The sequence below is a fragment of the Amblyomma americanum genome, chromosome 8 (genome assembly GCF_052857255.1).
Source record: "Amblyomma americanum isolate KBUSLIRL-KWMA chromosome 8, ASM5285725v1, whole genome shotgun sequence".
Taxonomy (NCBI): Eukaryota; Metazoa; Arthropoda; class Arachnida; order Ixodida; family Ixodidae; genus Amblyomma; species Amblyomma americanum.
In genome coordinates this window covers 18415909-18432561 of record NC_135504.1, presented here as the reverse complement: position 1 = coordinate 18432561, position 16653 = coordinate 18415909, and the positions used below count along the sequence as shown (strand labels likewise).

The 16653-nt window shown below is 45.5% G+C and overlaps 1 protein-coding gene across 1 annotated transcript in view; it reads right to left on the bottom strand.

Moving 5' to 3' along the window:
- Positions 1-385: 385 nt before the first annotated feature.
- Positions 386-16653, bottom strand: part of LOC144102190 (uncharacterized) — a 21949-nt gene continuing 5681 nt past the window's right edge. Inside the window, exons 3-8 of the mRNA XM_077635503.1 lie at positions 16108-16406; positions 12758-12843; positions 10885-10978; positions 9067-9160; positions 8660-8813; positions 386-502 (exon numbers count right to left, since the gene is read on the bottom strand). Coding sequence (XP_077491629.1) covers positions 386-502; positions 8660-8813; positions 9067-9160; positions 10885-10978; positions 12758-12843; positions 16108-16406 — 844 coding nt within the window. The remainder of the gene's footprint in view (positions 503-8659; positions 8814-9066; positions 9161-10884; positions 10979-12757; positions 12844-16107; positions 16407-16653) is intronic.

Below are 16653 nucleotides of genomic sequence, written 5' to 3'. Positions count from 1 at the left end.
TGCCTGGTTACAATGCAGAGATTTGCAATGACAATACATCGAGGGCACTATCCCCCCAAAGCAGGGAGTGGGCTATCTCCTTTCATCTACCACTCCCTGCATTGTTACTTTAGCCACTTTTAGCAGGGAGTGGAGAGGACGATTGCAGCCAATGACAACACATGCAGCTGCCTTTACCAATGACCGGTGTCCTAGCATTCGCGCCCTGGTGGTAGACGGCGTAGACCGCATGCCTCCAAGTCGCGTATTTTGCTTCGTGCAGCAGGACGTGCCACTCGTCAAGGTCGTTTCACTCTGTCCTCAGCGCGTACGCTTCGATATTCGAAGATGGCGCACTGCACCAGGTCAGCCTCAAGGAGCAGGTTTCGGTTCCGTCGCTGTGCCGTCACCCCTGGGGAATCTTGTTCACGGAACCAGCCAGTCGTACGGGCATCAAGCTGTGCCTGCGGAGTTCGGCGCCTTCGTCAATGAACGTGGTGCGGTCCAGATGGACATCTGTAACCTGCTCAAGGAAAATGGCGCCAGGATGGAAAACGCCTTCAAGGAGGAGCTGGATAGGATCTTCGGCCTCCTCCGCGGCGATGGGCTTAGCGACGTCGAGCGAATGAAGATCCTCGAGATTGTCCAACTGCGGGCTGCGGGATGGAACCTTAACTAGGGCCGGGAATAATAGTAATAATCATAATTGGTTTTTTGGGGAAAGGAAATGGCGCAGTATCTGTCTCATATATCGTTGGACACCTGAACCGCGCCGTAAGGGAAGGGATAAAGGAGGGAGTGAAAGAAGAAAGGAAGAGAGAGGTGCCGTAGTGGAGGGCTCCGGAATAATGTCGACCGCCTGGGGATCTTTAACGTGCACTGACATCGCACAGCACACGGGCGCCTTAGCGTTTTTCCTCCATAAAAACGCAGCCGCCGCGGTCGGGTTCGAACCCGGGAACTCCGGATCAGTAGTCGAGCGCCCTAACCACTGAGCCACCGCGGCGGGTCACCGGGTACAAGACTCAAGTCAGAATTTTGGACGAGCGGATAGCGTCGACTTAGGAAACTCCACTGCCGTCCTGCTGTCCAGGTCTCGAACGCGGAGAGCCATCACACCAACATCGCGTGCTCCGCCGCAACGGCCAAGGCATCCACCGAGAAGCGTGGGCAGCAATCGTGATTAACGGAGGCCTCTACCGGTGCCCACCTGCAGTGGGGATTACTCTAACATCGTGCTACACGGCCCAACGCCACGGAGAGCTTTTGGGTGCAGGCAAGCCTCCTACAGACTGCCGGATACAAGAAAACCTGTAGTTCACAAGAGTTCTCGCCCGGACCAAGACACTCAAGTACCTCCTGATCCATCGTGTCATGCAGTCAAAGGGCAAGTGCTATACCACTCGCCACACAGGTGCCCGCCGAATTGCCGCAGCACAATGTAATGGTAAAGGCTTATCACATCATGTCTGACAAGCAAAGCTAGAAACTGGCTCTGAGGCTGAAGTGTCAAGATTCTGTACACGACTGGCTAGTTGCAATACATGTTGTGTGCATACGATGTTGCCTTGTTTTTCTGCTATTGACGCATTTTATAATGCTACCAATAGCTGCTCCTAGGGTTGTTTGCTGTAAAAAAAGAGGGGGGGGGGTGGACCTCTCATATGCATGCTTTGCTTTCCAATGGATGTGTAAGGGCTAATAGGTTATTGACGGGTATTAATGTTGTGAACGCTACGCTGGGGGCTGTGACGTACACTGTAGTGGGGCTTTGGAATAGTTTCAACCACTGAGGTTCTTTGTTATGAACTGAAATCTCGGTACGGAAAATGTTTTTGCATTTTGTGCTACATAGAAGACGACGATGAGCGGGCAGTGCTACCGGACAAAGCAGGTGGAAGTTGGTGAAGAGACGCTCTGCAATGCACAGCGCATGAGTGCAGCGCAGATTGACACGAGGAGTTTTCAGCTGCGGCTATAGCCTAGTGAGCTCGCGCAGCAGTCTTTGAAGCTGATCTGTTCATGCTGCCCTGGATTCGACTCCCAGTCGTGAATATTGATGGGATTTTTTTTCTTGCTTCTTTTTTCTATGGGGACATACATCCGCAACAATTTTGTAAGGCTCTGAACTTCCAGATTTTTGCACTAAAATTACAGGGGACACTTAAGCTTCATCGTAATGGTATGACGCGATAGTGCTAATGCCCATGCATGAGGAATTAGTCAATCTCTACTCAACATTGATAAATCGCTTGGAGTCCTCACACCACTCCAGCTGCAAGCAGCTAGGCAAGACACCACTGCCCTGCAATGGCAGGTGCTGCCATTTGCAGTGCTTGTGCAACCCACATTGCACTCCCCTAGAAGCCTCTCGCGACCAATCTAAAGATTCAGTCTAGCAGGATGTGATGGGGCCACAAGGCAACGTGACCTAGGTGGCCCACCTGCCCTCAAGATTGCTACTCCGGGGATACTTTGTAGATTTTTTTCCATGAGCGGCTGTGAGGCTTCAAACGGTTGCCAACGCCAGACAATTTTTCCACGACGTGGGGTACAACACTCTTGCGTTAAGAGAAGAAAGAAGATGGCTGCGGAAACTGCCATATGTTCATCGGACACCTGGCAAGATCTTGATTGCCTCAAGAAATTTTACAATGGTGCGAAACATATATGAATATGAACACTCAAAAACATTGGTACCAGCCTTCCATTACACTAGGCAAAACTGCTCGAGGTGCTTAAATGTGGCTCTGCACGGTACTCTTACACTTACAAATTTAGATTGGTTAGTAGGAGGCTACCAGAACTGCCATACATGAAATTAATGGACGATGCTACAGAAGCAAATATAGTACACTTTATTTAAAAAACATACATGGCTGATTTCAAAGATATATGTACACACATAAACACTGCAAGTTACAAACAAGCAGAATGTAACAAATGCCATTCACATGCAACACAGTAAAATGACGAAAGGATCCCATCCTAATTCGAACCCTCCATCAGTACAATATTGCTAGTAAAAAGGCACAAAATGCACGCTTGCATTCTGCACGCAATTTTGATCAGTCTTAGTACATTACTTACCTATGCACTACGACCTTCTGCACAGCATCATGTAAAAGCAAACCAGCATACATGCGCAAAAAACTGAAATAAAATGCACAAAAAATGGGCACCCGTTTTAGTGTGTTACATCGCTAGTGTAAAAAACCTGTTAGGCAATATAACATTTACATTATTCTTCATTCACCACATGCAACTATATGCACACATATAGGTATACTACGTATACATTCTAATAGCATAGCTGACACATACTGTACATGTGGCATTAATATTTAAAAAGTCACTGCCTCAAACGTCTAGTTTTAGATAAAAAGCAATCGCCAAAATACTTGATGAAAGTGAGAGGAAACCAGTATATGGACTTTCTTTTCTGCCATGTCGGCGAGGCATTTCTTTTTCAAAAACTGAAACAGCCATTAATAGGCACACAGTTACTCTGTCTTTATTCACCTAGCATTTTAGCATGGTGAGAATATAGTAACTCACTCAGAGAGCACTGTAGCATGTTCATTCAGTGGCAAAAGAAAAAAAAAGAGAGAACCTTTGAATGTGCGAAGGCATAAATTACATGCATAGAATAAAAATTTTGCTCCGAAACGCAGTGGCAGTTCACACTTAATTCTGATTGCTCGTACCTGTGAAAAAAATTCTACAGGAGGAAGTGTTGGAAGGGCAAACTATGCAGTCATGAAAGGGAGTAGTTTCATTCTAAAAAAAATTATGAGGAGTATGAGGAGTAGCCCAAAGCATAGAGTGAGAAGACCCCTAAAACAGACCTCGAACAAATGTGAGCAAGATTTCTCGCCACTGGTCAAGTGTGCCAAGGGGGCATTTTCTTCTCTTGCTAAGGAAACACTTTGGACTGATGCAACACGTGAGGAGGGGATGGTTTGGTCAGATTTGCACAGGCTACCAGTTCTCGAACTCTACTAATGAGGAGAAAGGAACATGGTTATCGTTTTACTACGTTACATTAGCTTGCGTTGACACAGCACAAGCTTGAACAACGGCCACGACGAAAGAGACATCCAGTGATGTTTCATATGAGGAATTCTTGCTCTTTTTCGGAGAACTCTAGCCACAGAATTTGGCGAACCAGGATTCTTCGTGGGTTTTAGAAAAGTGTTGAGAACCAAAACTTTCGTATTATTTTTTCTACAAGTATCTATTTTTCCAACGCTTGTGCAGAAGAAAAAGGCCCATAAATAGGGATCTTCATGTCTAGTTAGGGGAACTTTTTATTATAGCATGGAACATCATTATACTCATTACGCTGACTGGCATTTGGTGAGGATGAGAGAAGATGACAAACACACAGACTTGAGAAACAGTTCTTGTTCACGTGGGAAGCGAAGTATTGTGGCCACTTTAACTAGGACAAAAAAAAAGGTGTGAGAAAAAAAAATCAGCAGCAGAATCAAACATGGAAAAGTGGAAACAATATGATAAAGGGGGAAGGAAAAAAAAGGAAAGAAAACATTCCATCTAACAAGAATTCCAGAAAAAAAGAAAAATATAACCAGAAAGCAGAACCAGATCACACAAAATAAGAGTAAAGAAGAGAGGTGGAAGGGAAATGATAACAAAAGCAGGCAACTGGAAGCACTGGAACAAAATAAAGATTCTACTCTGGCCAGCTACAAGACCCTGCAAGAGATGCAGTTTTTATGGTCCCACTTTTGTGCTTTTTTTTCCTTTTCTCTTTACTGTTCCCACATTTGGTTCTGGTGCTTTTTCTTTTCCCCCCAAGCATGTTACCCCCACCCTATCCACATCACAATTAGCCCTCACTACCTCCACATGAGCCCTTGGAATGCAAGGCCTAAGCCAATGATGAGGCCAGCAAGGAAAAGTTCTCGTGTTGAAACATTGCTCACTGACCTGAGGCTTCTCATGTGACCTTTGTCTAAGTTTGTGCCGTCCAGAATTCCATCTACCATGACATTTCATTCCTTGGGCTGCCCCAGTTCTGTCTTGGGTCAAGAAGCCTTCACAAAATTTCCCTCCGACCTTTTTTCTGGTCTCAGTTAGCAGAGACCAGACAGAGGAATGGTCAGTTCTGAATAGCTTTTCAAATGTCTAGGATTCCGATTTAAAACACAACAGCCATAAAAAAAATTTCATCAATATTTCTGACAACGCCCAAGAGACGACAAAGGCGTCGCGACAACTCGTATGGGATGCATCTACAAAGCAGAATCAAAGCCCAGCTTTCAATGTAACACTCCGGAAGTGGCAGTGACAAGCAGGCACAGTATCTGACTAGGCAGCCCCAATGACTTGAGAAGCACTTCCTCAACTTGGCACGTACAAGACTTCCTTCTTGCCTTTGTGCACATGGCCAAATATAAAAGTAAGATCTTTAATTGCCTAACTGCCCATATTGCCACTACAAGACCAGAAAAAAAAATTTTTTAGTAGAACCCTCCAGTTGGTTCATTTCGAGGAAAGTTAAGACTCTGCAAATATGACACTGAACATTCGTTTTCACCGACACATTCAATGCCACATTCGTTTCCTTGCCTCTTGTCTTTGTTATATTCACGCAATCTTAACTTTGCTCAGAACAAAAATGACCTGGCAAACTGCCAGTAGCAACCGCAAGTGAACTTTCAAATGAGGAAAGGCTGTTTTAACTTTCTTCAAGGTTAAAAACCAACAGTAAAACACAAAGATGTACAAGAACAGCGTATAAAGCAAAAAAAAACCTTTCTGGGCAGTGTCACGACAGTTGCACCTTTGCTATCGCAATCAAGAACGCTTTAATTGAGATTAACCTGTACTCAACACAGAATGACGACTCCTGGTTAGGAAGCTTGCCACTATCTTTTCAATTTGAGGAGCTGCCAGGAAAAGCAGATGAACTCTGTCTTCGAAAGCCTAAATCAATCCTATACATTATAAAACAAAGGACCCTGAACAACAACAATCACCTCTAAGAACAAGCTGTTTACACTGAGAGCACGCAGACAAAGCACAACTACTTCAGTGTTGTTAATACTGCAAAAATGGCCCAGCATTGTGCAAAACCTGCCACACACTGCTATCACCATCGGGTATTTCTGAAGTCAGTAAGCAGCAACAGGAGCAGCTCATGAATGATATTGCAGACAAGCAAACCTGTAAGAAACTCGCCAAACACCTAAGAGTTAAAGCCGACAAAATTCTCGCCATGTGCACAGCCACGGAAACAAGACGTGCCAACACAGCATGAGAAACAACACGAGCCAATCATGAAATGTAAAAATTAATGTGGAAAGCTTTGCTCAACGCTTAGCACTCCAATGTCCATTCAATCTCAAGCCTGTTCGCAGCATCAGCTACGTTTTAATGAAAAAATGGCCCCCTAAGTCACACAGCCCAGTACTATTCCAATCTAACAAGAAGTGACAAAAGTACGACACAGTCAAAGCCAAAATTTGTGTTGGACTACACTGCCTTGCCCCCGTACAGACTACCAAGCCACACGTGCTGGTGGGACAGCATAGTCTGCCAACTAGGTGTTTTTGTACTTGTGTTGTTCAATGCTTCCAAAAAGACATTGTCTGCCTGCAACACGCATCAGCAGTTCAGCACTACAAATGGTTAAAACTCACAGGTGGTGCAACTATCAACCTGACTCGACATTATGCAAAGGACACATTTCTTCGCAGTGTTACACCTATATTTGAGTGGACGTTCTCACAAGCAGTGGCTGCACATACAGGTGTACTGGCTTCGTAAATTTCTACGTAGTAGAACATGCAAGACGTCTAGTGTTTGAAGGGCAACTACAGGGGTTTTTCAACTGTACGTTTCTCTCTTGTTCCTAATCATCTCCACCAAGTGTTGGCCACCCAAATGCAGCATTTCATTCTTGCACAAATTAATCATAAGTCTCCTATTTCTGTAGCCTAGGTTCAGCGGATCACAACGGGCAACACTGCATCTGTGATGTCAAAGATGTTACCGACATTTCGATGCCCACTCCTAGCATTTTGAGCTAGCTTTAAAGCCGGTACTAGGTCGTCTCATGCATTTTATGAATGGAGTCATCAATTTTAGTTGCTATTTCAGTCATTCAGTGCAAGTATGAGAGTTCTCTCAATAATGCTAGTGACGCCACTGTTGTGTCAAGCAAAGTATTGTGCCTTGTCACAAACCGAGTTTCAGTTTGCAGTTTAAAAATAACTCCACTCGGTATAGGGAATGTGATGCAATCAATGTAGTTGCCCTTCAACGCTCACCTACGTCCATACTACTCCCCCCCAACCCACGTTACGTAGTTCCCCACGGGATGGCATGACGGCGCGTGTGCTGCTCACAGCAATAAGCCAGCAACAATACAATCGCGAAGATAGCAGTGGGAGGCAAAGGAGATAACGGGCGCAATAAAACGGCACCCTCGCGAGTGACCCGTCTCACTAGCGGCAAACCGAGCAGAAAACTGCACTGTAGTATCAGATTCGGGCGTGCGTGCAACTAACCGTCTGGGAAAGCGACCGCCAACGCGAGAGCCGGCTAAACGGCACGCAATTCGTGCCCTCATCAGTCACACATTTCGCAACCACACTAAGCGACGCCCAATCTTCCCAAACCTGCCTTGCGCGCAACCATGTACGTGTTGCTGGTGTGGTGCAACAGAGTGCACAAGATATGCGAGTAACATTTTTTTTAAATCCGGGTAAAAAGTTGGGGCTGCTAAAATTTTGCAAGTAAATACTGTATCTTTTCTTGAGCTTTGATAGCACCATGACATCAAGCACAATAAGAGAATTTGCTGCGCACTGCACACAGACGGCCTAGCTAACCCTAAACATACAAGCAGCAGCGACACTACAGTGAGCAACAGCAAGCACGAAATCATGCATGAAATTTGACCAGCCAAAGCTACTCTGACTTTGATTGGCTGCTTAGCCGATGATGCTAGTGCGACCGTTGATGGTGATGCTGGCGATTACGGCGCAGTTGCTGATACTGTGGCGCCGGTTTCCCAAAAACCATTCTTGCGCGGGCAGAGACAGCTTTTCGGGAGACGTGGTCGTACAATTGGAAAGTTCAGTCAAAAATCGGGAGTCTCCCGGGCGAATCGGGAGGGTTGGCAGGTACAAGGCTGTGATCACGTGACCTAGGATGTAACAGACGGGTAAGGTCACGTGACTGGACGGACGGTCGCCGCGAGTATGAACCATTAAAGGCTTTCGCAAAACTATGCGAAATCGGTCACTCTCTACATAACATTCATAGATCCCTGGGAGTTTTCCGCCACTCTTGGCGCAGTGGTGCAGCGGCTAAGCAATGTGCCCCTGCCCGACGACGGCAGGCACTGCCACCATTTGTGCAAACCAGGTTGGTCTTCTTGAGCAGCCTCTCACGACCAATCATTAATTTAACTGTCACCTGCCACTGTCAGCAGTTTGCTCGTAATCCGGTGGGTCGGTTGTGATGACGCCACACGGTCATGTGACGACCTAGGTGGCCAACCTGCTCCCAGGTCGCTTCTCCGCGGATTTTTCGTGGGTTTTTCGCTCACGGTCAACGACACTGGCTCTTCTGCGGCACAAGCTCCTTAACGCTATCGCGTTAAAATGCGTGACGCGAGTGCTTGCACCGGTGCCACGCCACTGACCTTGAGGTCTTGCTGGCAGGCATCCGAGTCCAGGGGTATGGGATCCTCGTTCTCACGGTTGAATATGATCAGTGCAGTCTTCGCCGGATGGGGTACTGCTGGCGGAAGGCTGGGCCTCTCACTGTCACTCTCCCTTCTGCTCTTCCATGGTGGCCTGTCCGAGAGAGGGAGGACCCAGTGGCTCAGACTCCAGGCAAAATTAAAATGACAATGGCAACAGTCCGTTGAAAACACCTTTATCAGAACACGCAGTGCAAAGAGCTTGTACCAAGACTGCTGCAGAAAGTGATCCATAGTTTCAGTAATGCGTGCTCCAAGAGTGTGCCCTTCTCTGAAATCAGTGATGCAGAGAGCTCCTCACGTAGAAAATGTTACACCCCCCCCCCCTCCTTTGTGCTAGCAGTTACCTTTTCGTTCTGGATGCTGTTGTGCGGGCCGTGGTTGATGACTGGGGGTTGAAAGCAGACAGGTCCAAGTAAGGGGTGTGGATGTGGATTTTTCCTGCACGAAAAAAAAAAATTCAGTAAGGCGACAGAACAGTCACCACAGAGTAGCAGCAGTGAGTCAAAAAGACAGCTGGAATCTAGGAAAAAATAAAAGTGGCAACCACTTTTACATTCTAATATACTCTTTATTTTTGTATGAACTATACCTCTTATGCGATTTATTTTTGCTTTGTTTCGTTTCTTTGCTTTTTGTTTGCATACTGCTTGTCACTTCAATTTTTGTTTTGCTGTACTGGTATCAGTGTGCCCTTATACACTCTCTTGCCCCCACCTTATGTAATGCCTACAAGACTTTAAGGCTGATATAAATGAAATGAAAAACCAAAAAAATTATTGATACAGACAAAACAGACAAACCTCAATTCGTCCTCAGGGTCCCTTTACCCCCCCAGGGGCTCACTAAAAAAAAAGGTATCAAAATGGCTTTTTTTTTATCACGCGAAATGTTTCATAACATTAAAAAAATAACAATATCTCTGGAAACATTTTATGGTGAAGAATAATGGTTTATTTACTCTCAGGATGGCGCCAAGGGGGGGCGAGAAGTCGCGGTCACCACTCCAAAAATTTTCCTCACCAGAGAAAAATTTATCGCACTTTGTTCAGGCCCTGAGAAGGAGGATGTTTCATGGTGGCACAGCTCACATACAGGGTGCCCTCGCTGTGGGCCCACTGCATTTTATTTTATTCATTCATTTTATTTTACAGAAGCGTGATGACACAAAAGCAGCATGCCAACCCAACATGTTACTTGCCCCTCTTCTCTGCACCACCCGACCACGAATGTCCTGGCATCGTCCCTGTTTGCAGCTATGTATTGCCCAATTCACTCATGAAGCTCCGTAAAAGAAGCAGGTTGGTTTTAAATACCAGTAGTGCATTGAATTGTTTCGAAATGCACTGTTCCTCCGCTGATGCCATCCAAACTAGTGGAGGCTACCAACGGGTCGGTCTACGCTGCACCATCCACGGGAGCTGGCTAACATCTCATCCATAATTTCTTCGTCCTTGGACTCTCTGTCATCTAGAGCATCGTTACTGCCTTCATTGCTTGAAGAATGAAACATGAAGTTGATATCCTTGCCACTTGCTCTATCATCAGCTGATGGATAGCAATGTACCGCACTAGAACAGTGCACAGATGGCGCCTTGTTTGTTTGAAAGTGCGAGAAAATCTCATGCTAACAGGGTGACCTCTGCACGTACAGAATGCCTGCTGATATCTACTGTGAAAAGTCTTACTCATTAAAAGCACTACTGATCCGAAGTTCCCGGTTTCGAACCCGACTGCGGCGTTTTTATGGAGGAAAAACGCTAAGGCGCCGATGTGCTGTGCGATGTCAGTGCACATTAAAGATCCCGAGGTGGTCGAAATTATTCCGAAGCCCTCCACTAAGGCACCTCTTCTTCGTTTCTTCTTTCACTCCCTCCATTATCCCTTCCCTTACGGCCTGGTTCAGGTGTCCAACATGAGACAGATACTGCGCCATTTCCTTTCCCCAAAAACCAATTATTATTAAAAGCACTGATAACACAATGGCTATTACCATCTACGTCGTAAATGAAAGAACACCCTTTGATAGCTTCTCTTTATGAAAAGCCACTCAGAAAGTAGCGGATTACCCTTGACGAGGTGAGCTCGTCATTAGCTAAAAAGTGACGATCGCTCTTGATGGGCTGACCTGCTCAGAGCAAAAACACAATGCTGCGCAGACTGACCTTTGGGAAGGTGAATGACTCTAGAAACATCCAGGTCCACAGCCGAATGCATCTGGGCGAGCTCCTTGTACCTGCTCAGATCGACATCCACTGCCTGTTAGGGTGAAAGAGGAACAGGCAGCCACTGTTAGGTGTGTATGGTGGGCGTAGGAAGAGCACGCGTCCCCCAAAGATGACTCTATCCTGGCACTGAGATGTAAAGAGATGCATCGGAACAATACGGAGCTACAGAAAGGGGGGGGGGGGGAGGGGGAATATAGCGTGGCTCATATTCGCACTGCATCAGGGCACAGGCTGGCCATAGGTCAGCTTCATGAAATGATTATGCACACACGACAGTGTGAACTTGCCCTTCAGCCAACTTTTAGCGTCAATACCCATGACAATACGTGCCGTTCTCAATGGGAGGTAAAGTGTACAGCCCTCGCATATCAGTTTTGCCGCACGATGGGCAAAAGAGACGGTTGTACACCAAAGGTGCGAAAACAAAACCACGCCGCGAGATGCAACGCACAGGTTACCCTGTGCGAGAAGCTCCGCAAGCTAGCTCCCAGGATTTTGTCTCTGTCACCTGCACTTTTCTTGTCTCCCGTTGTTTGAAATGCACTGTTTTCAGAACCTAATAAAGGAAAACTGTACGATATGAAATTGGTCAATGCAAACCGGTCACAGGGTCGAAAGGCACTTCGTTTTCTGACCCTTGAGCATGCAGCAGCCGCACCAGACGCACCAGCTCTCGATGGCTGCCAATGCACCGGTTTCACGCAAGACCTGACGTTATTACCGCGTGTGCACTTTTGCTGCACGCTTATAGTCAATTCTAAGAGAGAAGTGCAAGTCAAGCGATGTAACTAGTGCGAGATGCTGTAACCATTGGGCGCTGTTTGGAAACTCCGTGGCCGTTTACATCGTGTTCAGAAAATATTAAATGTCCGTAATTTACAGTGCAATGTCCGTAAAGTACAGCGCAAACTGAATCATACGGCGAGAATGCACTGTTCACAAACTGTTCGAAGTTTTGAATTTTTGCTCACTTCGCCAAGAACCAAAAAATATGGCAGTGGCTTAACGTGGCTAACGCTGCAGGAATTCAGCGAAAAACAAGGACGCTTGCTAAGCGTCTGAGGCTCGTCCATGGCAGCTCCGCTACACGCCCGCGACAGCCATTCTATATATACCCACACGGCCACGTGGCTGTGACGTGGTATCACATGGTCTTATGTCACCCCCATCGGATGTCATCACGTGGCTTCACATCACCCCACCGGATGTTCTTAAGGTCAAAGGTCAACCCAAAAGGTCACCCAATGTCAAAGGTGAGAGGTCAAATGTCAAAGGTCAACTAAAGGTCATGGGTCAAGGGTTCGACACCATAACTGTACACATATGGTTATAAACGGCTAATGTGGTTTGGCTGAAGGTTGTTCAAGGTCATTCTCCTGCCTGCGCGGCGACTGCTTTACCTAGCGTAGTGAAGGTTTTCGCTTCAAAATCTGTGTTGGACGCATATGGCCTTTGGCGTAGCTTGACACAATTTCGGCCAAATAAATGTTTTTGGTGCAGATATGCGCACCAAATAGTGTTTGTGTCAAAAGGGTGCAAATGGCATGGCTGTCCCTCACCTGAACTACAAGAGTGTGTGCCAGGTAACAAATGCAATATGCTGTTGGAATATTCTGGCACAAAGGCTGGCTGTGCCTACTGACACAAGCAGAGCTAACCTTTGTGCCCTGTGGAAACAGATCAGGGAAGACATCGTGCAATGATAAAATACTCTAAAGACAGCAGCACATTTCAGCACTTTTCAGCCATCCATTTTCTGTCACCTCACAATGCAACTTTGGAAATGTTGGCAGTGCGCTGACGAACCCACCTGGAGAGGAAAAGCCACGTCGTCCTCTAGCAGAGGCACCAGAAACTCTGGTAAGAATATCTCGGAATAAAGTTGGGCAGCCAAGCCTGCAGGAAGAATGGGACAGCAGCGCTAGAACCACAACACTACCACCCGCAGTGCCAAGCCCTTGGCCACAGCACTTCACTGGAACAGAGTTTCGAGGGCATATCACATAGAAGGCAGCACCTGTACTAGCCCCTTCAACTCTGGGTATGACATTCCACAGTCATAATGAACATCATCATCAGCCTAAGTACACCACCTGCAGTGTTATGGCCTTTCCCAAATCTCTTTTTCTCATTTTCTTGGCGTCCACGCAGTTACCCCGAGGATCCATTGCTTATCTTCTCTTTGCATTGTGTGCCCTACTCACACCTATTTCAGCTAGAACCCACTCAGCTCCCTTCCCATCTCTTAATGTCACACCTTTTATATTCCTTTCCGTAGCTCACTCTCCTTTTTGCCACAGCCTCCAAGTTTCTGCCCCACAAGTGAATAATATTTCCCTCTTGAGGGGATACTGGCAAGCTGCTATCCATTCCCTGAAAGTACTTGCCAGATGCTCCATTTTATCCTCTTAGAAGAACAGAAAATTCAGTGACATCTGGTGCACCACTGGAATGTGCCGTGAGGATGGTAGTCAGAAACGTTTCTTACAGTGCTTCCACCGTCTCCATGCAAATCAAATTCAACCTGACAGCAGCAGCTGGACAGAGGCAATACAGGATGGCACAAGGTTACAATAGTCTATACCGCTTCATCTTCCGTGGCACAGTCAGAAAGTGCGAGATAGAGACGCGAACGCAAAACTGTATGGATGAAAGCAGTCGCTGCAAACCGGCCACAGGGTCGACCACACACATGCCGCAGATTTGCCCGTTTCATTTTCCAGATTCGTCCAGGTGATCCAAGTACACTTGGATGGACGCTTAGTGAGAGACCGGGAGCTTGCTGATGCATTTAATCAGTACTTTGTAACAAAAGATACTGATCAGAATGCTCGTCCTAGCAATGACCTCACTGCACCTAGAAACAATAATTCCATTTTTTTCGTGCCAACTGACAGTGATGAGGTGTGCTCCATTTATCTCAACCTTAAAAATTCACGCAGCTGCGACATAGACGACCTACAGATACGGCCTGTTAAATATGCCATACATGAACTCGTCCCTATACTGGTGTACATTTATAACATGTTTATCTCTTGCGGGGTTTTTCCTGACAGAATGAAAACCGCAAGAGTAATTCCTATTTTTAAAAAAGGCGACAAACAGAATATAAAAGATTACCGTCCAATATCGATTCTCCCCATTTTTTTTAAAGGTTTTGAGAAAATTATCCTCAATAGGCTGTCTTCATTTTGCAGTAAACACCAGCTTATAACCGAAGCACAGTATGGATTTCAGAAAAAGAAGTTCACAGAACTAGCGCTTTTAGATCAGAAAGAGCACATATTAAGAAACTTTGAAAACAAGCTTTTAACTCTCGGTATATTTGTTGATTACACTCAGGCGTTTGACCATATCAACCACAATATTCTCCTCAATAAACTAGAATGGTACGGCGTAAGGGGCACACCACTCACTTTATTATCTTCCTACCTCAAAAACAGGCACCAATGTGTCTCATTAAGCGAATTCAAATCGCAAACCAAGGGCATAATCTCAGGTGTACCACAGGGAAGTATTCTCGGGCCGCTACTTTTTAACATTTATGTTAATGATATAGTATCGATTTATCAAGAAGCAAAATTTATAATGTACGCAGATGACACGAGTATTTTTTTATCGTCCTGCAATTACACAGACTTAATAAGAATGGCAAATGAACTTCTCGGGAGACTTTCGATTTGGTCGAAAAAAAATTGCCTACAGGTTAATTGCAGTAAAACAAAAGCAGTAATTTTCCGAACTCAAGGAAAAGAAATCCCACAGTACCATAATATAATGTTCGAGTCTATGCAAATTGAGGTTGTTAACTCAATTAAAATTCTTGGTGTAACCTTCTCCAGCAGCCTACAATGGGACGAGCATGCAGATTCAGTCCTCAAGAAGCTAAGCAGTACGGTTGGTATGCTAAGTCGCAATCGACACATTTTTCCTACTTTTGTTAAAATACTTTTGTATAATGCCTTGTTTGCCTCGCACATTAATTATGGTCATTTAGTATGGGGTACAACGACACAATCAAATCTTAATAATATATTAATCATGCAGAAAAGGGCTCTACGTATTATTGCCAATGTATCCTTTACGGAACACACTGAACCACTCTTCGAGAAGTATAATATAAGAAAGATTCACGACATTTACACATACAGACTTCTGCGGGATTTTTACTATAGCAGCAGGAAACATAATTTTACGTTAGTGAAAATCGCGAACCTGCATCAGAATGTACCTGCCTACACTACACGCCGCACAGAAATATGGAATGTTTCGAGATACAGAACTAATTATAGCAAACAGATGCTTGAGAATAATTTACCAAGGTTGTTGAATTCCCTAATTGAAATGGGTATCGACATTCTAAGCATGAACCCGTCAAACTTTAAAGCCTTCATGCATTCCTATACTGCATAAAATGTAATATATTTTTGTCTTTATTATTTCTTTAATACTTCTGTCTCTCCTTCATACATATTTGTGAATGTTTCTATGTTTTGTTTTGGGCTTTCTTTATTCACTTCTTGTGTTCTGATGAGCTGACTGCCACCGCTGCTCTGCCAAGTGTACACCAGGATGCAGAACCGGTCAAGCCTCCAGGAGGCTTTTTGCCTGCCATCCTCGACATTATATCTGTATGGTGTAATGTTGGAATAAATATTTGAAATTTGAAATTTGAAATAAAGCATAATATAAAAGCAGAAAACACGCAAGCGAAAATTCGGTGTTCATAGTCCTTTAAGGCAAACTTTTGATAAGACAAACAAATTTTCATGGTCCCTTCAAGTCAGTCTTAAAGGGAGTACATATACTCTATTTACTACAAGAAAGTCATAGTGTCAGTTGCCAGATGCCTGCTGAAAAATAAATGCATGTGAAAGGTAACCCTAAACAGTCTGGAATTTCCGTGGTCGTAATAGAGCAGTTTTGAATCTTGCTTTTGATTTACTTTATGTGCCCGTGTATTTTCGAACAGTTTAATCTTCCATGACACTCAGAATCCATCAAAATTAGCTTAATTTAATTATGCTGCAATCATATACTTCTTAATGAATCTGCCAGTTTTTTTACATTTCTGCAATGAAGAGACCATTAGTGACAAGGCTCTGGAAGCTGGTAACTATTTTTGATGCGTTTTCAATGAATGGGCGTATGCCCTCTTACCAAGCCAGTCTTTCTCCTCGAGTGTCCGCTCATGCCAGTAGGCCGAGGGCAGCCTTGGAAGCAGCTGCTGGGCCAGCCCCGCCCCCGCAGCCAGTGCTGACTGCAGGCCGCCGGCTGACATGCGCATGCGCTGCCGGGCACCCACCCCAAGGCCCAGCTGCAGTTCACGCTGGCGCTTGTCCACCTCGGCCTTGAGGGCTGACACCACGTTGCTCAGCTCGGCCTCCAGGTCCCGGTACGGACCCTGGTCCCGGGCCAGGGTGGCCGCAAATGGACCAAAGCACTGCTCCACAAAGCGGCTGCACGAGGGTAGGAGGAGAGTATTCAATTAGGAACGGAGTTCCAAATTTCTTAGTTATTTTTACACACTGCAGCCTCGCATGAGGCTATGGCAGGAGGAGATGAAAAATGCACAAACAAATGGTAACAGTCAGCACCAGCATATGAGATACAGTGAGCCAGCTAATTACTCAATACCATCCACATGTGCGTAGCCATGTAGCTAGGGAGGAAACCCATACAGCTTTTTCAAAATCTTTACAGTGG